Source organism: Diachasma alloeum, unplaced genomic scaffold, assembly GCF_001412515.2.
Source record: "Diachasma alloeum isolate Michigan unplaced genomic scaffold, Dall2.0 Dall_scaffold_00684, whole genome shotgun sequence".
NCBI lineage: Eukaryota > Metazoa > Arthropoda > Insecta > Hymenoptera > Braconidae > Diachasma > Diachasma alloeum.
In genome coordinates this window covers 403,852-431,386 of record NW_021680816.1, presented here as the reverse complement: position 1 = coordinate 431,386, position 27,535 = coordinate 403,852, and the positions used below count along the sequence as shown (strand labels likewise).

The 27,535-nt window shown below is 36.5% G+C and overlaps 3 protein-coding genes across 4 annotated transcripts in view; 2 read left to right on the top strand and 1 right to left on the bottom strand.

The window, feature by feature from the left end:
* Window positions 1-27,535, top strand: part of LOC107044193 — a 345,751-nt gene that overhangs the window by 10,487 nt on the left and 307,729 nt on the right. The window lies entirely within an intron of this gene.
* On the top strand, window positions 21,873-22,508 carry LOC107044197. The gene is made up of 3 exons (XM_015265997.1): window positions 21,873-22,058; window positions 22,130-22,354; window positions 22,433-22,508. The coding sequence occupies exons 1-3, from the start codon at window positions 21,992-21,994 to the stop codon at window positions 22,471-22,473; spliced, it is 333 nt and encodes a 110-aa protein (XP_015121483.1). The 5' UTR covers window positions 21,873-21,991; the 3' UTR covers window positions 22,474-22,508.
* On the bottom strand, window positions 23,423-24,969 carry LOC107044198. Its single transcript, XM_015265998.1, has 3 exons — window positions 24,871-24,969; window positions 23,712-23,877; window positions 23,423-23,644 (listed from the first exon to the last, which is right to left on the bottom strand). Exons 1-3 carry the CDS (start codon window positions 24,935-24,937, stop codon window positions 23,560-23,562), a joined length of 318 nt encoding a protein of 105 aa, XP_015121484.1. The 5' UTR covers window positions 24,938-24,969; the 3' UTR covers window positions 23,423-23,559.

Here is a 27,535-nt window from a genome sequence, read left to right as displayed (position 1 = left end):
TGACGATTCTTAGGGAATAGGGACGAATAAAATGTTAGAATCAAAAAATGTAGATCAGAATATAAGCTTCACAGAATGAGAGTCAAATAGCGAGGATTATGATATAACCATTAAATAATAAGCAACAGAATATAACAACCAAAAAGGGAGGGTTAGAATATAGGGATCAAAAATTGAGGGTCAGAAAGTAGGACCTTATTTCCTGACACTCTGATCCCCTCATTCGTTTACCTTTACATTTTGACCTGTCTTTTTCGCCCTCATTGTCTGATCTTTACTTTGACCCCCTTATATTCTTATCCTCATTTCCTGACCTGTTTTCTGATCGTTACCTGTTGACTACCTGTTTTTTAAGCCTGATGTCCTTAAAATGAATCGTGATTTGAAATGAAAAAAAAAGCTATTTCAAGCGTAAAATACAATGTTTTTTTTCGTAAAATTCCACATAAGTAAATCGTAAAGTACGTTTCTATTAAGATCGTAATTTACGATTTCTCAAGCGTGAAATATGCTTAGTGAAACGTAAAAAAACGCTTTATTTGGGCGTAATTTACATTTTTATTTTAGCCGTAAAATACGCCCTTTTGAAGTGTAAATTCCAATTTTCATGTCGAAAAAAAAGCCACCAGACACCATATTGGCATTAAGGATAATCGGGCGAGTTGGGAGGGTTGGAAAAAAAGCAGCCATTTTTTCCATTTTTTTAAGGTATTCTTTAAATGATGGAAAAGGCGTGTGCAAAGGTTCAGACTGCTGGGGAGCATGGTTAATTTATTATGAATTTTTGAAAAAGTGGTCATTTAACCCGTGATCTTATGGAAATCACCAAAAAAACTGCAAAACCCAAGGAAAAAATGCAGCCAAAGTCATGAAACCTTAGACACATTTAGAACATGTGATCAATGATTTTTTGAGTGAAAAAGATTGTCTCCTAGGAGCATTATTTATTACTAATAGCACAAAAAGTACTGAAAAATAACATTTCTGCGCACGCAGCCCAAACGAGCAGCAACGTCCCAAGTACCGCTCGGGTGGGGGTAGCACTGTCAATTTAAACGTCTCTTGAGAGAGAGAACGATGAAGCACGTATGTAAACCTGGCAGTAAAAAATAGCGGAATCCAATTTTGACTATTGGATAATTTAAAGCTCATTTAGAGCAATTTAAAGCTGTTTTGAAAAAATTTCCTGCTAATTCCATTTCTGAAAAAAACGTGTTCCTACTAACTTTTTCGCAAGTTGGCCGGAAAAATCTATAAAAATGAACCAAATTAAATTTTCAATATTAGATGATTTAAAGCTCATTAAGAGCTAATTTTCTACGTTTTGAAAAATTTTCCTGCTCATGGATTTTTTGGAAAACCGGTGTTGAGGCTACTTTTTCCGCAAGCCGGCAAAGAAATGGAGTAAAAATGAACAAAATCCAATTTTCACTATCGGATTATTCAAAGCTCATTGAAAGTTAATTTCCCACAGTTGAAAATTTTTTGCTGCTAATAACAGCTTTGGAAAAAAATAGAGAATAAAAAAATCCACATTTTTTCCCCTTTTTTTTCATCATGAAAGAAGATGAGGATACCTGTCGCAATTAGTGTCGGCTAATTGCATTTTGAAAAAAAAAATGTGTTAATACTAACTTCTGGGTAAGTTAACAGGAAAAATCTTTAAAAATTAGCGGGCTTAAATTTTCGATATCAGATATTGTAAAGCTCATTAAGAGCTAATTTTCTACGTTTCGAAAAATTTTCCTGCTCATGTATTTTTGGGAAAATCGGTGTTGAGGTTACCTTTCCCGCCAGGTGGCAAAGAAATGGAGTAAAAATGAATCAAATCCGATTTTTACTATCGGATTTTTCGAAGGTCATTAGTCACTAATCTTCCACACTTCGGAATTTTTTCTGCTGAAACGATTTTCGGAAAAGAAAACGAAGCTTTCAAGCTCATTAAAAGCCAGTTCTCCACAGTGCGAATTTTTTCTCTCCCAATATCATTTTTTGGAAAAAAAATAATGATAATAATAAAAATGAAAAGAAAATTGAGAAAAAAGAAAAAAAAATTTTTTTTGTATCCCTTTTTTGTTATGAAAAAGCATCAAAATACCGGTATCAAGTGGAGAGGGTAAAACTGGTCAATTTTGGAGAAGTTTTGACCAATTGCATTTTTGAAATGAAAAAAAATTGTTGGTGCTAACTTTTCCGCCAGTTACCAGAAAAAACCCTTAAAAATGGGTAGAATTTAATGTTTTGAAGTCCCTTAAAAACTAATTTTCACAATTCAAAATGTTTTCCTGCTAGTGCCATTTTTGTAGAAAGACGAGAAAAAAAGATCTTTCCTTTGTCTATTATAGAAGAACATGGAAATACCTGTATTCAGTGGAGGGGGTAGAACTTGTACATATGTTAACCTAGCAGGCAAAAGTAGCCGAATCGAATTGTTAATATTGGACAATTTGCAGCTTATTATGAGCTAATTTTATATGCCTTCAAAATTTTTTTTGCTAATACCATTTTTGAAAAAAACGTGTCTCTGCTAACTTTTTTGTAAGTTAGCAGAAAAATTATTTAAAAAATCAATAGAATTTGATTTTCGATATCGGATAATTTAAAGCTAATCAACAGCTAATTTTCTACGTTTCCAAAAAAAAATTCAGCTAACTCAGTTTTTGGAAAAACGGCGTTGATGCTACCTTACCGCAAGTTAGCAGAAAAAATGCTTAAGAAATGGGTTTTCTGGTAAAGCTTATTTTTCGTAGAAAAACGTGATATTTCTATTCCTCTCTTTGATCTATGAGTTAAAATCGACACCAACTAGGAAAAATATTAGACTTAGACCGTCACACGACTGATTGGAAGGCACACGATCCACCAACTGCTGAGAATTTCGAATTTATCCTGTCATCAACCTTCTATACATGAGTCACTACACTTAGCGTCACCCAGGAGCCACGGCTGGGACGTGGTAGTGGTACGGCTCCCACACGAAGACCCTAACACATACACGACCTCATACTAACACCTGGGGTATTTTTATTAATGAAGAATATGAATTCAAAAATCAACCTCCACCTATCCATCGATAGGCAATTACTAATTATGAATCAGAATTCACTCAGCATTAGCCAATATTTCCTTTGTTGAACACTTTACCCGGTACGCTAAACCAATAAACAGAACAAACCGAACAAACTAGTTGTTGATACCGATAATCCGCAGGAAATTACCTAGTCTATCGTTCAAAGAGAATTATCGATTGAAAATAAATTTAGACAATTTACCCTCAAGAAACCTCCCATTGACAGTATTCTCAGGGATACTGGCATCACGGTCTCTCCAAAGTCGTTCAATCCCCTGCGTGTGTGCTCCGTTTATAGGATTCACATGGCAGTATTTGTGGTTCACGCGTATGTGACGATAACCGATGGTTTCCACACGAGAATAACTGGTCCAACAATCACTTATTACGGTTGTACCTCGTTGGATGAACTCTTCGATTAGAGGGATGAGTGTCGCAGCAGAACGACTGACGACGTGTAAGATAACTGCTCGTCCCGTCCCTTTCTCGTAACACCCAAACACCCATTGCCCTCTTACCTCTCTGCCTCGATTTAATTTCCTCCCCCCCAACCTCTTCTCGTCGATCTCAACAACCGCGCCAATACCACCTAGCATGCCACGCTCCAAGTTCACCCATTCCATCAATTTGGTGTTGATTTTCTTAATCCAAAATAGTACGGACCTTGTTGACATTCCTGATTCATAGCTGAGTGTTTCGTGTGTTATTCTTTTGTTTTTTATGTATAGAATAGTACATTAGAGTACAAGGGCACAAATTTCGTTTTCAACGAATATGTGTACAGACCTCGCCTTCGGCTCGGCCTGTAAACTACACATTCGTTGAAAACGAAATTTATTACCGCGTGCTCTATAATATTTTATGTCAAGTCGTGCAGAAGTCGAGTTTTGAGCAAGCTGCGCGAAGCGCAGCGTTCGATAAACTTGACTTATTGCACGGCGCGACATACAAATTAATTTGAATACTTTTCTGATACTGGTTCTTTTATTTTGAAAGATCGAGTCGTCGTAAACGCTGATAGAAGTGTCACATTGTCGTTTGGTTTTAGTTTTTGATAAGTAAGTTGTTTTTTTGCATCTGAATAGTTTTCTATTCAAATCTGTGTACATCTCACCACTACACACCTTGCAAAGTTCGCGTGGTTTAATGCAGCCTTGTTGTCTCAAAAATTCTACAATCCTTTGTTTACGTTTACAAATACGAAAACATTGTTCAAGTTTCATTACGGTATTGATTTATATATGAGATATAAAAAATGTGAAAAAAATATAATTTTTTGCGAATTATCTCTTTGTGTAACTTCTTTACCATTCGTTTCCGACGACTTTACCCATAGCAAAAGTTGTTTGTATTCATAAAATGAAGATGTCTGTGCACTCAGAATCAGTGATTTCTAGGAGGGACCTATTCTTCACTACATATTAGCAAAAAATGAACAAAATTTGGTTTTCGACACAGGATAATTTAGAGCTCATTTGCAGCTATTTTTTCACGTTTCAAAAAAGGGCAGAATTTTTTTTTCAAAAAATACATTTTTTAAATAAAAAAATTTCAATTTTTTTTTTACAAAACGACGCATTTACATACTTTTGACAAAAATATAGAAATTAACTCAATCTCATTTATAAAAGTGTCAAAAAAAATCATTTTTCACATTGCATAATTGAAAAATCATTACCAAATAACTTCCTTCGGGTCGGGAAGTTAAAAATAATACTATAAATAAAAATTTCTAAAATAGACCATACGTTCGGAAGCGTATTGCTAATTTATTAGCAACACAACTATACGCACTTACGAGAAATTCAATTATCCACTTGTTTTATTTTTTGAAACGTGAAAAAATAGGTGCTAATGAGCTTTAAATAATCGGATGTCGAAAATCAAATTTTGTTCATTTGTGAATCATTCATTTGCTAATATATGGCAAGTTTTGGATGCATATAAAAGTAGCTCATAATAAGCCGCAATGCTATTGTTTTCCGAACGACATAAACATGAAAACTTTTTGAAAACGTAAAAAATTAGCTCTTAATCAGTGTTAAATTATTCGATATCGAACATCAAATTCTAGTGATTTAAATAATTTTTCTGCTAACTTACAAAAAAATAGTATGAATACGTTTTTTTTTATTAAAAACGGCATTAGCAGAAATTTTTTTGGGTGCATTTAAATTAGCCCATAATAAGCCGCAACGCTATTGTTTTCCGAACGGCATAAACATGAAAATTTTTGGAATTATAACAAATTATCTGGTAATAATTTTTCAATTATCCAATGTCAAAAATGATTTTTTTGCTACTTTTATAAATAAGGTTTAGTTCATTTCTATATTTTGGTCAAAAGTATGTAAATGTATCGTTTTGTAAAAAAAAAACAAAAAATTTTGGAAAAAAAAATTTTTTGAAACGTGAAAAAATAGCTGCTAATGAGCTCTAAAGTATTCCATGTCGAAAACCAAATTTTGTTAATTTTTTAACCATTTTTTCTGCTAACTTGCGGTAAGGTAACATCAACGCCGTTTTTCCAAAAACTGGGTTAGCTGAAATATTTTTTGGAAACAGAAAATTAGCTCTTAATTAGCTATAAATTATCCGATATCGGAAATTAAATTCTATTGAATTTTCAAATGATTATTCTGCTAACTTACAAAAAAGCTAGCATGAATACGTTTTATTTTTAAATGGCATTTGCAGAAAATTTTTTAGATGCATATAAAATTCGCTCAGAATAAGCCGTAACGCTATTGTTTTCCAAACGGCATAAAGATGGAAACTTTTGGAATAATAACAAATTATCTGATAATGATTTTTCAATTATCCAATAATCCAATAAATTTCCAATAAATTTTTGAAAATCAGTTTCATCAAGTCTTCGGGATAAATAAAGGGTAATTATCCAACGCGAAGACTTGGGGTCAAAATTTTTTTTTGAAAATGCACCGGGGGCTTGGGGGTTGATCCCCATAAAGAATTTTCCCGGTGCCCTAAGTAGGGAATTTTTAATTAATTTATGAAAATCAATTCCACCGAGTTTTCGGAGTAAATAAAGGGTAATTCTCCAACGCAAACACTTGGGGTCAAAATTTTCTTTGGGAAATGCGCCGAGGAGGTTAGGGGTTGATCCCCATTTTGAATTTTACCGGTGCCCTAATTAGGGAATTTTTAATTAATTTTTAAAAATCAATTCCACCAAGTTTTCGGGATAAATAAAGGTTAAGTATCCAACACAAACACTTGGGGTCAAAATTTTCTGTGGAAAATGCACCGGTTGGGTTGTGGGTTATTCTCGATTGAGAATTTTTCCGGTGCCCTAATCAGGGGATTTTTATTTTTATTTTTTTTTGTGAATTCCGAATTGTGTGGACGACCGAAGGATTTTCATGAGCCCCCCCGGTGCAATTTCAAAAAAAAAAAATTTTGATCTCAAATGTCTGCATTGGATTATTATTATCTTTTTTTTCCCCCGAGCCCTTGGTGAAATTGATTTTCAAAAATTGACGAAAAATTCCCTAATTAGAGCACCGATAAAATTACAAATGGGGATCATCCCCCAACCCCCCCAGTGCATTTTCAAAAAAAAAAATTGACTTCAAGTGTTTGTGTTTGATAACTCTTTTTTTTTCACTCGGATTTGTAAAAACAAATTAAAAATCCCCTACTGAGTGCACCGATATATCTCCCCCCATCCGTCAAGTACAAATAGACAATATTTTTAATTTTTCACGGCTTTGCTTTGGATTAATTTTTGTAATTTAACGAGATGGGAGCGTACAATGAGTGGCGGTACCCGGGTAGAAATCACGCCGCTCGAGCTCGGCTCGGAACCCGTATCCCAGCTAGAAATACACCATTCCGCCCCAGCTTGGGATACACTCCGCGCGCGTCACATGTACCCGAGGTTGGGCCGCGTCACGCGCTCACAGCCCAGCGTTAGACTATTACGCGAAACGCTTCGCCGGGCTTTAGTTGAATGGCCACTGCTCAACCTCAGGTTCATCTCCAATTACTCAATCCCAGTATACTTAACCTCAATAATGATTTGACAGATCCGATGGCATCGTGATTTGAGCGAAAAAACAATCGAATAAATGTTAAGACGGCATGCTTTTTCAGATGAACAATTACAAGCTCATCAGAAATAACGTGATATTAACTAATCGAATGGGATTAATCTGAAAATACAAGGTAGAACAATTCACTGAAACGTAGTCAAAACTTTCTTTTTTCTCGCGAATACAACAAACAAAATCAAGAAAAATAATCACTTGAAAAACGTTAACGTTGTCCTTCATTCAATAAAATAAAATAAACGATCTAAAGTAATAATGATTGAGAATTATTCTTCATTAATTGGAACAATAAAAAAAAATCGAAAAATTTCAACACTATTTCCCTATCTCATATCATTTCCCTATATCATTTCCATATATCTCCGCACTGTGAGGAAGAAAGCCAAATTTTATGGGTTGTTATTTTGAGGCGAGTCACAGTATATTCGATGACAGAGGGAAAAATCCGTAAATTTCAAATTTTATAGAAAGTTCAGTGGAATTCCATTTTTTTTTATAGTAAGAAGACAAGGATTTTCCAAAGTATTCAAATTTTAAATCGATATTCTAAAAATGCATAATATCATTCTATTTCACCCTCCACTCGAAATGACACGACTCAATCGGAGCTGAGTTCTAAGCGTTGAGCCACAGCTCAAACTCAAGTGTCGGGTTATGCCGTCTGATGAGCGTTTGACTGTGAGCCGGTATGGAGCGGCGTGTCGCGGCGTGAACTCGGGTTAAGCGGCAAGCCGAGGCTGAGCTCGTGCTCACCCGAGTTACGGCTGAATCCCCGGTTGAATTTCTACCCGGGTATAGTGAGGGCCGTACAGTCCCCCATCACATCTCCCACTACGGTCTCCCGCTAAGTTTCAGCGTCATATCCAACGTCAAAAATGATTTTTTTATCACTTTTACAAATTTGGTCATTCCTACATTTTGGTCAAAAGTATATATGTAAATGCGTAATTTTGTAAAAAAAAACATTGAAATTTTTTTATTAAAAAAAAAATTTTTTGAGAAAAAAAAATTTTCTTCAACAATTTTTCGAAACGTCAAAAATAGTTGCTAATGAGCTGTAAATTATCCCATGTCGAAAACCAAATTTTGTTCATTTTTTAACCATTTTTTCTGCTAACTTGCGGTAAGCTAGCATCGACCCGGGTAGAAATTCAACCGGGGATTCAGCCGCAACTCGGGTGAGCGCGAGCTCAGCCTCGGCTTGCCGCTTGACCCGAGTTCACGCCGCGACANTCGTTTCGAGTGGAGGGTGCAATAGAATGATATTTATGCATTTTTAGAATATCGATTTAAAATTTGAATACTTTGGAAAATCCTTGTCTTCTTTTATAAAAAAAATGGAATTCCACTGAACTTTCTATAAAATTTGAAATTTACTGATTTTTCCCTCTATCATCGAATATAAAACCTGGCACTTTCTCTAAGAATTCCTATTGAATTTCTATTGGAGCTCTATGAGGATTCTATTTAAGTTTCATTGCAATTCTATTTTTTTTTGCGTCAATGCTATTGAAAATTATGCAACTTTCCCCTGCATTTTTAATAGATATTTGTTTGTAGAAAAAAATCCATTGATTTTTCTAGATAATTTATTCTGTTAGGATTTCTTCCACAGAAACTATTGGGCATGAATTTTCCAAGTTTTGTTCCTGCATTTGATTAAAAGAAAAGAAGAAAAACCGAGCGGAAAAAACTTAGAAATCTTACGCCTAAGAAAATCTATAGGAACATAAAAACCTATTTACTTTCTTGCACCAAATTTTACCTTAACAAAAAGACTCTATGAAGTTGCATAATCTCCTATAGAATCGGCGCAAGAAACGAATAGAATTCTAATAGAACTTCCAGAGAATTCTCATAGAATTCCAATAGAAATTTAATAGAAAGCGCTAGGTTTTTCTGTTGAATTTTTTCATGCGTGTCATTTTGGCATACCTGTATTCAACATTTCCCTAATAAATCGTAGAATATTCTTAGAACTCGTAGGCCTATCGAAAAATGAAGAATATCCTCTCCTGTAGCGTTGATAATTAATAATAAAGGTTCGTTAACGTTTTTCAAGTGATTATTTTTCTTGATTTTGTTTGTTGAATTCGGGAGAAAAAAGAAAGTTTTGACTACGTTTCAGTGAATTGTTCTACCTTGTATTTTCAGATTAATCCCATTCGATTAGTTAATATCACGTTATTTCTGATGAGCTTGTGATTGTTCATCTGAAAAAGCATGCCATCTTCACATTTATTCGATTGTTTTTTCGCTCAAATCACGATGCCATCGGACCTGTCAAATCATTATTGAGGTTAAGTATACTGGGATTGAGTAATTGGAGATGAACCTGAGGTTGAGCAGTGGCCATTCAACTAAAACCCGGCGAAGCGTTTCGCGTAATAGTCTAACGCTGGGCTGTGAGCGCGTGACGCGGCTCAACCTCGGGCACATGTGACGCGCGTGGAGTTTATCCCAAGCTGGGGCGGAGTGGCGTATTTCTAGCTGGGATACGGGTTCCGAGCCGAGCTCGAGCGGCGTGAATTCTACCCGGGCGACGCCGTTTTTCCAAAAACTGGGTTAGCTGAAAATGTTTTGAAAATGTTGAAAATTAGCTCTTCATTAGCTTCAAATTATCCGATATCCAGAAGTAAATTCTATTGATTTTTTAAATAATTTTTCTGCTAACTTACAAAAAAGCTAGAATGAATACGTTTTTTTTAAATGGCATTAGCAGAAAACTTTTTAGATGCATATAAAATTAGCCCATAATAAGCCGCGACGCTATTGTTTTCCGAACGGCATAAAGATGCACACTTTTGGAATTATAACAAATTATCTGGTAATGATTTTTCAATTATCCAAAGTCAAAACTGATTTTTTTGCCACTTTTATAAATGAGATTTCGTTCATTTCTACATTTTAGTCAAAAGTATGTAAATGCGTCGTTTTATGAAAAAAAAATCAGACAAAATTTTTTTGTGAAAAAAATTTTGTTCTTTAATAATTTTTTGAAACGTAAAAAAATAGCTGCTAATGAGCTCTAAATTATCCCATATCGAAAACGAAAGTTTGTTCATTTTTTAACCATTTTTTCTGATAACTTGCGGTAAGCTGGCATTAACGCCGTTTTTCCAAAAACTGGGTTAGCTGAAAATTTTTTGAAAACGTAGAAAATTAGCTTTTAATTAGCTTTAACTTATCCGATATCGAAAATCAAATTCTATTGATTTTTTAAATGATTTTTCTGCTAACTTACAAAAAAGCTAGCAGTGACGTTTTTTTTTCAAAAACGGTATTAGCAAAAAATTTTTTGAAGGCATATAAAATTAGCTCATAATAAGCTGCAAATTATCCAATATTGAAAATTCGATTCTGCTACTTTTGCCTGCTAGGTTAACATATGTCAGGAAAGGTGGCCTCAACTCCGGTTTCCTAAAAAATACATGTTCAGGAAAATTCTTCAAAACGTAGAAAATTAGCTCTTAATGAGCTTTAAAATATCCGATACAGAAAATTCAATTCTGTTAATTTTTAAGGATTTTCCTGTTAACTCTCCCAAAAGTTAACAGGAAAAGTGTTAGTATTAACACTTTTTTTTCTTTTCAAAATTCAATTAGCCGACACTAATTGCTACAGGTATCCTCATCTTCTTTTATGATGAAAAAAAAGGGAAACAAAAAAAATTTAGATTTTTGTATTCTTTATTTTTTTTCCAAAACTGTTATTAGCAAAAAAAAATTCGAACTGTTGGAAATTAGTTTTTAATGAGCTTCGAATAATCCGATAGTAAAAATTGGATTTTGTTCATTTTTATTCCATTTCTTTGCCGGCTTGCGGAAAAGGTAGCCTCGACACCGGTTTTCTAAAAAATACATGAGCAGGAAAATTTTTCAAAACGTCGAAAATTAGCTATTAATGAGCTTTAAAATATCTGATATCGAAAATTTAATTTAATTTTAATTTAATTTGGTTCATTTTTACGGATTTTTTCCAACAAGAAAGTTAGCAAAACACGTTTTTTTTCAAAAATGAAATTAGCAGGAAATTTTTCAAAGTATCTTTGAGTAGCTCTTAATGAGCTTTAAATTATTCAATGTGGAAAATTTAATTTAGTTCATTTTTACGGATTATTCCGGCCAACTTGCAAAAAAGTTAGCAGGAACACTTTTTTTTCAAAAATGAAATTAGCAGGAAATTTTTTCAAAATAGCTTCAAATAGCTTTAAATGAGCTTTAAATTATCCGATACTAAAAATTTAATTTGGTTCATTTTTATGCATTTTTTCGGATAAATTGCAAAAAAGTTAGCAGGAACACGTTTTTTTTTCAAAAATGGAATTAGCAGGAAATTTTTTCAAAACAGCATTAAATTGCTCTAAATGAGCTTTAAATTATCCAATAGTTAAAATTGGATTCCGCTATTTTTTACTGCCAGGTTCACATACGTCGATGAAGCGTTGTGATTGGAGCTCTCTCGAGCCAGTGGTACCAGATCCTGGTGAAAAAAAAACTACCGACGATGTTGCCACTTTTTCGCATGGATTAATATTTTTTCATTTATTAAAAAAAAAAAACAATCTGAAAACCATTCAATGCGTGGAACAGATACAAATAAATTTGATTAGCTCCCAAAATAATTTTTAATCGGAGATACTCCCTAATATTACCTGAATTTTGAATCCAAATGGGGCAAATTTTTTTGTTCAGCGATTGGTTTCTGCAAAAACAATAGAAACTCCTCCGCCTCATCTCCTACATTCCCTCCTCGCCCGATTATCATTATACATAAATTACGTTTCGTAAAACTTAATTTACGTTTAGTTTTTTCTTTGTGATCGATGTGTTTACATTCCGGAGGCGAGAGTGGTAGGGAGTGGGAAAAAGTCTTAACGTTGGCGAAAAAGCGGTCAAAGGGAAATGCGACTATGACGGGAGCGACTATAACGAGAGTATACTATTATAGGGATTTAAATAAAATATTAATTACGTAGCTAACTATTTATTTAGTTGGATGATGACAGTTCTGCGGTAACAAGAATGTTCTTGTATTCAACGGGAAAATCTCCGGCAGTTCACCAATTCAAGTATATACTCTTGATTCAAGTATATTTTATACTCGAATGGGGGATGGGTATTTCAATTCGATGATGATTATTTCGTACCAGCCCGGGTTATACCAAGCGCTCTCAGGTGTAATATAAGGATGAGACACTAAGTGTCAGAATATAAGGGTCAAAAAGTGGATGTTAAAAAATAACGGCCGCAGTATTAAAGTCAAAAACTAAGAGCCTGAATGTAAAGGTGAAGGAATGGGTGTCAGAATAATGGGATAAAAAAATTAGGGTCAGAATATAAAAGTAAAAAAAGTGGGTGTCAGGCAATGAGGGTCATATAAAGGCTAAAAGCGATTCATTGCCTGACACCCACTTTTTTTACTTTTATATTTTAACCCTAATGTTTTGACCTTAATATTCTGACCCCCATTTTTTAACCTCCACTTTTTGACCCTTATATTCTGCCACTTAGTGGCTAACCCTTGTATTACACTTAAGAGAGCTTGCTACAACCCGACCTAATACAAACGAATCATCTTCGAATTGAAATACCCATTCCCAAATTGAGTATAAAATGTACTCGAATCAAGTATAATTTATACTCAATTCAGGTATATATTTTTCCGTGAATCTTCCATGAATGTGTTATCCCTTTTAACACACTTGCAAAATCCTCAGAATCGATGTCATTCCATAAAAAAAACACATCAAAGGTAAATATAATTTCTCCTCAAAATAATTGAGCAATATGAATTCACATTCATCTCCATCACATGAATAGATTCAAATATTCACGGCTCCATTTGGCCCATTCATGTAATGAAAATTGGAAAATTGACGAGCACTTAATGAGATGTATTGACGCGACTGTCAACAGCACGTGTCATGTACCTCATTGAGCTATCCGGCGCACGCTCTGCCGCCCCCCATTCCATGACCCTGACAATTCCGCAAGTGTCATTGTCCTCTCCCTCGATTCACCATGCATTTCCACATATAATGCCCCATTTTCTCATATCTCCTGGGTGTACTTTCGCTGATGTTCACCACGGATTTACGCCGCAGTACAAATTCACTTTTGTTGTGCGGTTTCCCATCCTATGTTTCGCACTGCAGTTGGTCCCTGTTCTCTTTTGTTGTCCTTTGGTTTATGATATAATACGCTTTGTCAGTATTAATACAGAGTCGGTGGTATTATTACAATTTAAATCATATCTGTAATTAGGTGAATCGAGTGAATTCCATCTTGTTGGAGTAATTGAAACACATTGAGCTTTTGCACAGGAACACACAAAAACCTAAACTTGAATTACGTAGTATTTTTACTTTCTAAAGTGTATTTTGCACTTGAAGTTGGAGCGTAAATTGCACTTAAAATCGCCATAAATTGCGGTGACATAAACGGAATTTACGGTTTCGCATTCGTAAATTCCGCTGTTTTTTTCAATATTTTACGTTTGCTTATCCGTAGGTAACAGCGAAAAAAAAGTTATTTCGAAAAAAAAAAAGTTTTTGAAGCCACTAAATTACAATTTTTATGGCAGAAAAAAACCACCAGGGATTATATTGATGTTAAACGTAATTTACGTTCAGCAAACTAAAAATTACGCTTAGCAAAACGTAATTTACATTTAAGTTTTTCTGTGTGACGAATGTATTTCCCCTTTTATAATGGATTAATGAAATAAAAATCTTAATTATTGGTGTGTGAATATGACTCCGCCCTTTTTTGTTCAAATAAAACACATTTGCTTGTTTAGAAAATTAAAGAAAAGTTTATTTAAAGTATGCTCCATCTGTAGCTACAACCTTCACCCATCTTTCAGGTAATTTACGTATTTGTTGCCTGAACAAATCCTGATCTTTTGAACTGATCCAATTATCAAGCCAAATTTTGATACTTACGTATGAAGTGAATCGTTGTCCCGTAAGATCTGACTGCAGTGTTCAGAATAAGTGGTAATCCGAAGAAGCTATGTCTGGCGAATATGGCGGGTGGAATAGCACTTCCCAGTCCTGTCCATCTAAATATCTTTTCACAACTTGGGCGGTATGCGGTTTGGCATTGTCATGTGGAAGAATTAATTTACTGTGCCTATTCACACATTCTGGTGGTTTTTCTTCTATGGCTCGCTTTAAACGCATTAGTTGTCGTCGATAAACTTCTACATTAATAGTTTGAGAGGGTTCGAGTAATTCATAATATACAACCCCTCTCTGATCCCACGAAATGCAGAGCATAACCTTGGCACTGTGAATATTTCTTTTTGGCTGGGATGGGCCGGGTTCACCTGGCTTCACATATGCTTTTTGGCGTTTAGGATTCTCATAATATATCCATTGTTCATCTCCTGTGCCTATTTGATGCAAAAATCCTTTTCTTTGCTGTCTTTGAAGTAGCATTTCACAAATTGTTATTCGACGTTCCATGTCTCTTTCTTTCAATTCATATGGAACCCAGTTACAAACTTTTTGAACCATTCCCATTGCTTTTAAACGCTTTGCAACAGTTGATGTTCAACATTTAATGCTGCAGCCAATTCTAATTGAGTTTGGCAAGAATCCTCTGCCAATAATGCCTCCAATTCAGCATCTTCACATTTTTTTGGTGGTTTTCCATGTTCTCTGTCCTTAGTGCCAAAATCATTATTTTGAAAACGTCGAAACCATTCCTTGCAAGTTGTATTAGATGGAGCATGCTCACCGTAAATCTCCACAAGCAAACGATGAGTTTCCGCTACTTTTCTTTGCAATATAATAGTGTAATAACACTTCCCGCAAATGATGTTTACTTACAACGAAAACCGACATTGTCACGGAGGTAAAAACACTTGTTGCATACACTTCAACCAAATGTCACGTAGTGCGTTTGACAGCTGACATAAAGTACTATCGAATACAAGTGTTGCCATTTATTAGTGCACGTAAGCAATACTAAAAACGACATCTGTTGGGAAAGGGCGGAGTCATATTCACACACCTAATATTCGCGTATCTGAAAATTGAAATTTATTACATGTTCAGAATATTTCCACTGACACAGATTTGAACAATTGTTAAACTTTGAACTTTGAGCAAGCTTGCATAGAAAGGAAAGTTTCAGTTTTCAGGGAAACATTTTCAATTCTTATTATGATCCTGAAAAGCATAGAAAAAGTTATGATTTTTAATAACTTTCCTATAATACCTAATGGTAGAGAATTTCATTGGAATTTGTCAGCTTTTCCTCTTATTGCACAGATTATGTTGTGGTGAAGACTCAAACAGTAAAAAATTTTGATTGAATGTCGACTCTAACTTTACGCCAAAAGAAATGAAAACAAATCCACATTGGTTTTGGTATGGATGCACGGACTACATTAATTCCGAAGTTAAGTAATGAATGGAATGAAATCTGGCACCGCCATGATGTCAAGATAAACATGATAATTAACACAGTTGGATGTAAAAAATGAACATCCACTCCGTAGCAAAATGGGACTCAGAGCTGCGAGTGAATTGCACAAAGAAAAACCTAAACGTAAATTACGTTTTGAAAAAAGTAATTTACGCTTAACGTCAATATGATGTCTGGTGGCTTTTTTTCCGTAATGAAAATTAGAATTTAAGCATTGAAAAAGCCTAGTTTGCGGTCAAAATAAAAACGTAAATTACGCCTAAACAAAGCGTTTTTTACATTTATCAGAATATAAATTACGTTTATCAAAACGTAAATTACGTTTATCAAAAATACGAAAAAATCATGGTAATTTACGGCAACTTTGAGCTTAATTTCCGAATACGGGATCTTAAATTATGTCTATGTAATTGTAATTTACGACGATTTTGAGCGTAATTTACACTTCGACTTCACGCGTAAAATACGCTTTCGAAAATGTAAAAGACGACTTCTTGAACGTAATTTACGTTTAGGTTTTTCTGTGTGTGGACTCCAAAAAAGTTGATTTCAACACTGAAATACTCGACCCCTCACGCTGGAGATGTTAACATCGAATTTTTTTTTTACTACGCAGTGACGTTTCGTTTTTTAATTTTAGCGATTTTGTTCCAGATTTCAGTGAGAAAATCCCTTATTTTTACGACAAGTTGAGTTAAAAATCAGAGCCCTGAAAAATTAAGGATGATAGCCTAAAAATTGAAACTTTCCCTTTCGCTGTGCATCCAAAAAAATTTGCTTCTCGGGAAAGCATTGAGAATCTAGGGTGTCAGATTTATAGAAGAATTTTTTTATATCCAAATGATGTAAAAAAAATAAGAAAACCATTTGGATTAGGTCCGATATTTCAACCCCCTCTGCGAGGTCCTCTTCAGGGGCATTATTTATTCACTTCGAGGGGGTCGACTTTTTGGTTCTCTGATGACGGTGAGAGGGATGAGGGGAAATATTTTTCTGACCCTTAATCGCATTGTTGGAAGGCTACAATGCGAAGGAAGGTGGGGGGAATTTTTTTTGATCTTTCTGACCCAGAATCGAATTGCTAATCGTGCGAAAGGGGGGGGGGAGAATTTTTCCTGATCCTTCTGACCCTCAATCACATGGTGGTAAGTCCAAGGGGGGGGGAATTTTTTTGATCTTTCTGACCCAGAATCGAATTGCTAATCGTGCGAAAGGGGGGGGGGAGAATTTTTCCTGATCCTTCTGACCCTCAATCACATGGTGGTAAGTCCAAGGGGGGGGGAATTTTTTTGATCTTTCTGACCCAGAATCGAATTGCTAATCGTGCGAAAGGGGGGGGGGAGAATTTTTCCTGATCCTTCTGACCCTCAATCACATGGTGGTAAGTCCAAGGGGGGGGGGAATTTTTCCTGACCCTTCTGATCCTAAATCGGATAGCTGTGGGTGCGATGGGGTAATTTTTTTGACCCTTCTGACCCTTAATCGCATTGCGGGAAGTCCAAGGTGGGGGGAATTTTTTTTGATCTTTCTGACCCAAAATCGAATTGCTAATCATGTGAGGGGGGGGGGAATTTTCCTGATTCTTCTGACCCTTAATCACATTGTGGTAAGTTCAAGGGAGGGAGGGGGGGAATTTTTCCTGACCTTTCTGACCCTAAATCGGATATCTGAGGGTGCGATGGGGTAATTTTTTTTGACCCTTCGGACCCTTAATCACCTTGTGGTAAGTCCAAGGTAGGGGGGGAATTTTTTTTCCGTCTCGGCCGGCGCAAAGTTGCATTTCCCTGACTCCCGGCGGGAGTCAGTTTTTCCGTCCCGGCGGATGCAAAGTTGCATTTCCCTGGAACTCTGACTTTGCGCCTACACCGAGACGGAAAATCGCGTTCTAACCACGGGAAGTAAAATAAAGGACCCTCAGCCGCGTGCTTACCAACCTCGCCTTCGGCTCGGCTGGTAATTGCACTGGCCGCTGAGGATCCTTTATTTTCCCTCCCTAGATTAGAAATATATTATTGATCTTTCTGAACCAAAATCGAATTGCTACTCGTGCGAGGGAGAGGGGAATTTTCCTGATCCTTTTGGCTTTCAATCACATTGCGTCAGTTCAAGGGGGGTGGGGGGTAATTTTTCCTGATCTCTCTGACCCTAAATCGGATATCTGGGGGTGCGAGGGAGTAATTTTTTTGACCCTTCTGACCCTTAATTGCATTGTGGAAAGTCGAAGCGTAGAACCTTCGCTATTCAATTTAGGGTCAGAAGGTTCAAAAAAAAATTCCCCTCACGCTTGAACTTCCTACAATGCGATTAAGCGTTAGAAGGGTCAAAAAAATTACCCCATCGTACCCTCAGCTATCCGATTTAGGGTCATCGCATCGTCAACTATCAGATTTAGGGTCATATGGGTCAGAAAAAAGCCTCCTTCCCCTCCGCTCGGACCCTTCGCTATTCAATTTAGGGTCAGAAGGGTCAAAAAAAATTCCCCCCACGCTTGGACTTTCCACAATGCGATTAAGGGTCAGAAGGGTCAAAAAAATTACCCCATCGCACCCTCAACTATGCGATTTAAGGTCATCGCACCCTCAACTATCAGATTTAGGGTCAGATGGGTCAGAAAAAAAGCCCCCTCCCCGCGGGGAACCTTCGCTATTCAATTTAGGGTCAGAAGAGTCAAAATATTCCCCCCACGCTTGGACTTTCCACAATGCGATTAAGGGTCAGAAGGGTAAAAAAAATTACTCCATCGCACCCTCAGATATCCGATTTAGGGTCAGAAAGGTCAGGAAAAATTACCCCCCCCCCCTTGAACTTACCACAATGTGATTGAGGGTCAGAAGAATCAGGAAAATCCCCCCCCCCTCGCACGATTAGCAATTCGATTTTGGTTCAGAAAAATCAAGAAGAATTCCCCCACCTTGGACTTCCCACAATGCGCTTAAGGGTCAGAAGGGTAAAAAAAAATCCCTCCTCCCTTCTCATCGCACCCTCAACTATCCGATTTAGGGTCAGATGGGTCAGAAAAAATTCCCCTCCACCCTTGGATACACCGCAATCCGATTTGGGGTCTGAAGGGTCAGAAAAAAAGCCCCCCCCCTCGGATTCTTTGTTATTCAATTTAGGGTCAGAAGGGTCCATAAAAATTCCTCCCACGTTTCCACTTTCCACAATGCGATTAAGGGTCAGAAGGGTCAAAAAAATTACCCCATCGCACCCTCAGCTATCCGATTTAGGGTCAGAAGGGTCAGGAAAAATTACCTTTCCCCACCTTGGACTTCCCACAATGCGATTAAGGGTCAGAAAAATAATGCCCCTCACCCCTCGCACCCTCATCAAAGAATCAAAAAGTCGACCTCCCCCCCTGCGTTCTTTGAGAATGACACATGAAATATCAATTGTTTGATTAATCATTGAAAAATTAATTAAAAAAGCGGCCGTTACTATCCCACTGTCGACTCATTCGGCAGGCGGCTGGCCTGCGACTGCTGCTGTGCTGTTGACTCAATATTGCCAGACTGGAGAGGCTACATTCTGGTATCCCCACCAAAAAATTCTGGTAGCTGCGGTAGAATTAAGGTATCAGAGGATGATGAAGTAGAGCCCTCTAAAAAGTGAACGAAATTTAACAATGTTGACACGATGAGTATAGAATCTGCTGTTTATTACTTAACTTGAATATATGTTTGCATATTTGGCATGTGTATTAGGAATTGAACAACATTCTTAGACTACCAACTAAATAAACGTAATATCGCCGTCAGTATCCTCACTAATTTGCCCGTCAACTAGATTTGTATTAATGTTAGTGAGAGGTGTACTGAAACAAGAGGTAGAAGCTTGAGACTCAATAGATAATTTTTCAGTGGTTGGTTTGTTCTTCTGGCCATACAAGGTGGAACTTTTCATCCTAAGCAACATTTCAGTTGATGGTTTGAATTGAGAACATCCTCCAGAAGCTAACACTCTCTAGCTGGATAAAACAAGACCATTAACCGTTCGGACAATTAGTTTATTTCTCGTCTTGGTCTTTATCAGATTAATTTTGGTGAAAATGCGTTCACTGTCAGCATTGGAGTGTGGTAGGGATAATGTATGTAGTACGAATTTGGCCAAATTGCGGAATAAATATCCACCTCCGTCATAATTATTCTGTAGAGTTAGCAGCGTCCCCCAAAAAGCATCAGTTTCCAATTTACTCAAGTGTTCTTTGAAGATGTATGAAGGCAGTTTACGCCATTCATCATCGATTACTTGATAATCAGAACTTTGGCAGATTTTTGATAGAGACATCAATGGGGATAGAGAGAGGACAGAATCTCTTGTCTGATGAGATAGGGCTGCGTCAGTTTTGAAGATCCGGATTCTGTCTAGGAGAGAATTTCCAAAGTCATAACGCTTTTTAATCTCCAGGCATGCCTGAATCAGAAAGTCTCTATACTTTTTCTAAATACATCTTTCGTCATTTCAGTGATCACGTGAACACCTAAATACATCTGAGAAATTGGAAGTATCTGTGAAGAGTCCTGGGGGTTTATCTTCGTCAAATCATTGGAAACAACATAACTTCTTCTTATGTAAGGGCACAGAAGTTCTTTTAACAGCTCAGTCATTTTATCATGGACATCTGTGATGACCATTTTAGATGACTGGAAATATTGATTCACTCGGGAAATTAGTTGCAGCACTCATTTTAAAAATAAAAAATATAATTTATTGAATGGGTCATGCAAATTATTATAAATAGTCTCCGCGATTACCAATTTCTCCTCAAATCTCTTCTCAGTGAACTACAACTGTAGTGCTGACCACTGCTCAAGCATTCTTTCCACTACTGTTGATAAAGATAACCACCGGGTTTGTGAGGGATGGAGTAGGGAATGAACAGGCGAATCCGTGAAAACTTGGAATTGAGTAAAAGCAGATAATCTTTTTGAGCTTGCATGAAAAAAATTGTACACGTTCCTAGCCAGATCTTCAATTGTTCGAGGGAGGTGTTTACATGCTGCACTGGCAGCCAGATGCAGTGAGTGGCATAAACATTTGAAGATAATAATCCATGGAAGATCTCGCTTGAGTCTGCTTGCTACCGAATTGTGCTCCCCCATCATTACGTTGCAGCCATCAGATCCAAAACCAATGATATTTTCCATTGGAATTCCTCGCGTTTTGAGGCTCTCCATGAGTAAATTATACAAATGTTCTGCAGTTGCACACACCACAGACTTATCTTTATTGAAAACTTGTGATAGCTCCCAAAATTTACTCACAATTTTCTTCTCTGACTCGTCATAGTAACGAACTATAATGCAGCTCGATTTTGTGTTCGATATATCAGTTGACTTATCGGTGAGAATACTAAATTTTGTTGACTTCAATTTTTCTCCTGGTTCAGTCTTCTCAACCTCATTTATCACATTCGTTATGACTGCAGTTGCTTTTGTCCTTTTCAAAGCAAGTTTCCCAGCAATTTGCGAGTCATGAAAAACACTCTTTAAAGTAAGAATCAATTTATCGACTAAACTGAGAGCAATGTTGTGTGCAGCAAAAAAACCTGTCAACTGGATCTCAGCTTTGGTCACCTCGGTGTCCAATTCTGTGGTTCAATTGCAGTCCACTGGTTTCATAAAATTCATTATTTTTGGAGTTTTGGATGCTATAGGATTCTCCTTGGCTGCATGCTTCGAAGAAGCCTTATATGCGTCAATAAGACCGAGATATCAGCAGTGCACAGTTTACACTTTGCTTTGTGCACATCGTTTGGATCTTTTGCGAGGCAATACTTAAATCGATTATCCTGTAATCAGTCACTTCGGAATTTCTGAATTGTTTTAATTCTGTTTGCTGGAGGATTCTTCGATGGTGGAGTGTCAGCCATTTCATCTTCCTCTGAGTTTGTCATGCTGGAGAAAAAATGTTCAAGAATAACCTGTAATTTCGGAATGATGCAATAATTCATGGTAAATGCCTACTTAGGGATTGCTGAGGATAATTATTTTGCGAGAGATGAGGGATGAATGATGAAAATTTATTCGAGTTTGGCGGTAATGCGAGTCACTTAATTTCCAAATCGGACGCCGTAGACGAGGGAATAGTTCCGTATGTATAACGATGATCGAATGTTCCAACCTAAATTTGTGCTCGGTGATTGGTCTTGCATTTTAGAAGATTGCCTCTCGTTGGTTAAAATTGTAAATTGTAGGAAATCACTTTATCTAAGCATGATTCCGCTTATAACCTACTTTACTGACGATTCAAAAATAGTCCTCTAGTTTCATGTCTATGCACTGAACTCGATAGTCTGCGGTAGTGGAAACATTCAAACAGAATAAGCGACGAATAACTTAAACTGTGCATCATTATGATCAACGTAAACAAAGCATCTTGGAATAGATAACCAAAATTTCCATTATAAGCCTATGTTGGACGAGTGTGGCTACATTGTCACAACGGATGATGGGCATTTCGTTTTTGTTCATCCCATAAGTAAGTTTTTACACGTATATTATAATAGTAAAAAATCGAGTTTCCTATAACCCCCTTCACTTAATCAATAGCTGGTGAGATTAGTTTGATGCACATAAACAAAGTCAACTTTGATAGCGATGAATCTGAAGACGATGATCCTGAAAATCATTCGAATGCTGAAGTTACTAACCCAGATGAAACATCGAATGAAGAGGATGATATAGACGAGATGGACTTTTCGGATGATGATGAAAATGGACCTTGGCAACCAATTAGAGAACTCCACGATTCAGGTTTCCAAGATCAATTAGAATGTGTGTGGTAATTCGAATAACTCTCAAGCGAGGGATATAAAAATTAGGTAATATTGATATCTTGATTTTAATTTTCAGTTGTAGACGAAAGATTCCCCGATGAACCAGATCCTGACTGACAAAAGTATACACAAAAACTGTAAAAAAAACAGTAAAACAAGAATTGTCTAATAAAAAGAGCATGACTCGAAAATTATGGTATAATTCTGCTACCACCCGGCCTCATTATGCTACATGGTATATTATTATGGTAGGTCTGACAACACTGTGCTGCCTTGACCGAACCACGCCGGTAATTCGGCGCTGCCGCCATCTCGCGGAATCCCCCCCACACAACGTTCTAGTGACATTAAGTACACTAGCAGTAATTTCTTCAAATTCATTAAAAAACTCAATTAATGAGTGATAACTGACACTAATCTTCTGAGAATTAACTTCCCAATCATTATTCTACTTTATTTCTATCATTTTCATGCTTTTTAGGCTCAAAAATGCACATCTACACACATCTACGGAACATCTACTCTATACCGTAGATGTAACGTGTTCCATAAATCTCCAGGCTATTTCAATTCAAAGATTTTTAAAAACTACAACAAATCGCCTAAAAACTCTGTGTGATTCGGAATCGTATGTTTTTTTCTCATTTAATTGTCGTTCAAGTTTTTATAAATGAAAATGTTGAAAATTCATTATTTAACACAGGGTCTTATGTGAAAAACGCAAAATTTGATACAGCTCTGGTTAAAACAAAGATTAAAATCTAATTTTTTTTCCTAAAAACGAGAAAAAAAGAATAAAGAATATTGGCACCTGTTAGATAACGATGTATCCTTTAGTTTTTTTTATTATTAACAATTTCTAACCAGAATCACGGGAGACTGTGAACAGGAGTAGACGTGGCAACGACGGTTCGGTCAGCTGTCACTTGGCGGGACCTCTCTCACCTCTCTCACCCGTCACATTGTGCTACAGTGTTGCCACTAATTTTTCCAAGCTAGTCAATTGAAAATTTATTTATTCATGCTTTTATTGAAAACAATTAATAATGAAATAATTCTTATGATTATGTCCTTTATAAATTATTTTAATAATTTAAACATCAATAAAATTATTTTTAGAATCTTTTTTTTTCAAAAGCACTCAACGAGTCCAGCCGTAGGGGTAGAGCTACTTTAAATGAGGTAGATTCTTTCGGATGTTGACTACCAATAGTAGAATTTGTAGAGCAAACAAAGACAAACAGATGATAGTAACGCGGTCGCGGTTACATGGAAGCTGTCATTTTTCCTGCAACGAAAATAGTCAGCGTTAGAGAAAATGTTTCAATGTCGAGAGCCACAGGTCATGGACTTACTTGCAAACACACCAGCCATCTTTATTGCAAACGGATCCAATACTGTAATCACCATTATTGAATTGCTCGATGCAAACTGCTCTACAGTTACGGTCACAATTATCTTCCCATTTGAGACCCTGATCGTTGGGTGTCCATAGCTTAATCCAAAATGTTCTGAAATTCGCTGTTCAATTTGAAAAATATTATCATTATTCTTTGGTAGATATGTGTTATTCGATCATATTGAAGACATAATTAAGACAATAATCGGCCTTGCGGTCCAGGGTAAATACTCTACGTCTCTGGATATTTATTCTATGTCGTCTGGGTTTTTTCCCGGGGATTTTGTGGATAGGCGAGGTTGATTTACATGAATCTCATGGGAACAGGCCAATAGATTTCGCTCACATATTTGGATTCACATACACATGGACTCTTCACTCTTGTCTTTACCATCATGACGAGTTGATGTATGTCATTTTCCATCGTCATTCCGAAAGGGTTTTTTGGATTTCACAAGAGTCATGTGTTGTTGTTTTGTTTTTTGTTCATTTTTTCATTCTTTTCATCAACAATGGATTTGCTGTCTTTAATTTTTTCCTCTGATTTGTTTGTCTAAATTGCCTTCTAACAGTTTTTTCCTGTTGGTTTAGGATATAAAACTTGGAATTTTCTCTGTGTGACTTCTATCATGAATTACTTTAAAACGCACTTGATTTTTAAGAATGATATGTTGTTTTATAATGCTTTTCATGCTGATAACAGGTTTCTATATTTGTCCTTTTTTGTAAATATCTTTGTTGGGTCATTGCGGTTAATAAACATGTGCTGAGGAAGACCTGCATATGGGTCGAATCGTCGGCAAGTTTATAGTTTAAATTCATTGAATTGATTTACCCTGGACCGCAAGGCCGATTATTATCTTAATTATCGTTATTATTTAATCTATTATCGGATGGGTTTTTGTCTGAATCATCGTCCGAGATTATACATAGATCGTTCGAAAATATGAGGAAGTGCCCAGGGCTCGCACCTGTTAACCAATTTAATCTCCGAAAAACGAGTAATTTTTCAATTTTATTAGTTAAAAAATTCGAAGATTCTCATGCCGAAAACAAATGTTTGGGAGGCAAACAACATGATGAAAATTTAAGAAAATAATGGGAAGATCGTTCACCTGATACGTGAACGTCAAGAGCACAACTTATGACCAATAACACAAACACCACGTTCACAATCTGCATGTTTTATCGATAGCTTCAAGAGCATTAGCGGATAATCTGAATACTAACTGCAAATTGATCACATGAGGATGTCTTATAGATCCATTCGTTGTGTTAGTGAGCGATAAACCAATGCTGACAGTTCCGGGTGACCTCAGGGTCAGGGTTTTTTGTTGTGCCATCATAAATTCCGAAGAGACCATGAAGAGCCACGTGAAGTATCAATTTAAACACACTTTAGTTTAACGAATTGTTGTCTGGGAAAATTGGTCCAGTTTTCGGAATTTATTAAATTTTGGTAGAAACTTCACCAAAAGCTTTTTCACGTCGGAAATATATTTTCCATATGTACCTACTATTTGATTTTCGCAACTCAGGAAAATTAGATTTTCCATGGAAGCTGCTGCTGAATTTTTTCATATTGACACGATTATGACTACTGTCATTGTAAATTAGTCATCTTTCAATGGTGATCATTCGTTACTACCTATACTTGCACCTGGAATGCCATTCATAGGAGAATTAAATTTCATGTAATGCAATAAATATTCTATACTCGAATCCTTAATGTGTTGTGTACGTAAGACTGCTCGAGTCGAAAAATTTGACGGGTTTTTGGTTGGGTCAGATTCGTCCAAGTATGATCGGTTGAAGATCTGAAAATTGCAAACGGCGGCCAAAAAATGGGTATCCTTCTAGGTGAAGGTTTTTCAAGTCGACAAACGAAAAGTCACAGATGTAACTTGTACTCGATCGCATTCACGCATGAGTGATACACGCATTGTAATTTACAATAGTGATATGCTCACGCGCAGATTGCACATAAACACATGCATAAATATATAAAAGACTTCGTCCACGACTAAGGAGTTGATTACTTGCTGGCGTAGGAAGTGAGACCTGCAAAGTATAACGCATGTGAAGTTTTACACTTTCAGCACAAGAAATTTACAAAACGTGGGATTATTTTTTCAGTAAATGATTCACTAGTATATGAGTATATGTGTAATATTCACTATTGAAATGTGGCCGTGAACAAATGAATGATTCTTGACACCAGGTAAGTGAAATCACATAATTACCCGTTCAATAATATATACTGTTGAAATGAATCAATCATAGTTTCTACTCCGTTTGGAAGGAGAGTTACTGATATCGCTGCATGCATACACGTATCCGAAGGTAGTAAGCAATATAAGCTCAATGAGACCGTTTGCTTATAGAGATTGGCTCACGGAGCCATATTTCACTATGCCATGGGTCAGAGTATGAATCATACTCTCTAAAGCCAACAAAAATGATATCCCATAATACAGCGAAGACGTGACAGTTCAACATACTAGTGGAATAGAAGAACAGGTTCGCCAATATTTCGATACACAATTGACGCGATTAACCATATATGTATGTTAACTATACATCTTTTGAAACTCCATTAGTACATGCATGAGAATATTCGACACATGAATTTTCAAATATATCCAAATCGATATCGCGCTGAGATATTGCTCAATATTCCGTTTCTGAGTAGTCTCTCGTTCATCACATCGAATTCGTTGGAATTAAGTTTCTACACAAGAGCTCCAATTTGAGTAGAACACGACACTCGCCCGAATTTATAGGCAACTTCGGCATTTGTACTTTTATTACATGAGTTTATTTGTATTCGGCGTCGTTATGTACAATCTATCAACGAGAGAAACAATTGGATAAACTAGATATACGTTACAATATAATCGTATGCCAAAGTTGATCAATGTTATACACCAAGCGTAATGTCTGTACAACATCCAATGCATAATCCTTGTGTGTTCATTCTAATTTCCTTCGTATACAACCATCAATTTCTAATTTAATAATTCCAGGCGCAATCAAAGCATACGACTTTCTGATTTTTCATGTTTGATGAACACTCCGTTCATTCATAGTAACATGAAGACGTTTTGCGCGATTTCTAATGAAAAATAAATAGGTTTTCCTGCGTGGTTATTACAGAAAATTCCATAGACAATATTTTATAAATAGAAATGAATAGATTTCGATTTATCTATGCACAGTATTACCTTGACATCACCCAAAAAAAATAAGTACTGATTCAAGTCGACGTCGGCTTGATTCTGACCGATTTTCGGTTTGATTCAGACCGACTGACTCGGACTACGCCAATCCGGATTCCGGGTCTGATATACGTCGAAAATCGGTTTATTTCAAGCAGAAACGGGTTATGCCGACATCGGTTTGATTCAGACCGACTGACTCGGACTACGCCAATCCGGATTCCGGGTCTGATATACGTCGAAAATCGGTTTATTTCAAGCAGAAACGGGTTATGCCGACATCGGTTTGATTCAGACCGACTGACTCGGACTACGCCAATCCGGATTCCGGGTCTGATATACGTCGAAAATCGGTTTATTTCAAGCAGAAACGGGTTATGCCGACATCGGTTTGATTCAGACCGACTGACTCGGACTACGCCAATCCGGATTCCGGGTCTGATATACGTCGAAAATCGGTTTATTTCAAGCAGAAACGGGTTATGCCGACATCGGTTTGAATCAAACCGAAAAATCGGTCTGAATCAAACCCAAGAATCGACTTGAGTGATTCATGCCGAAA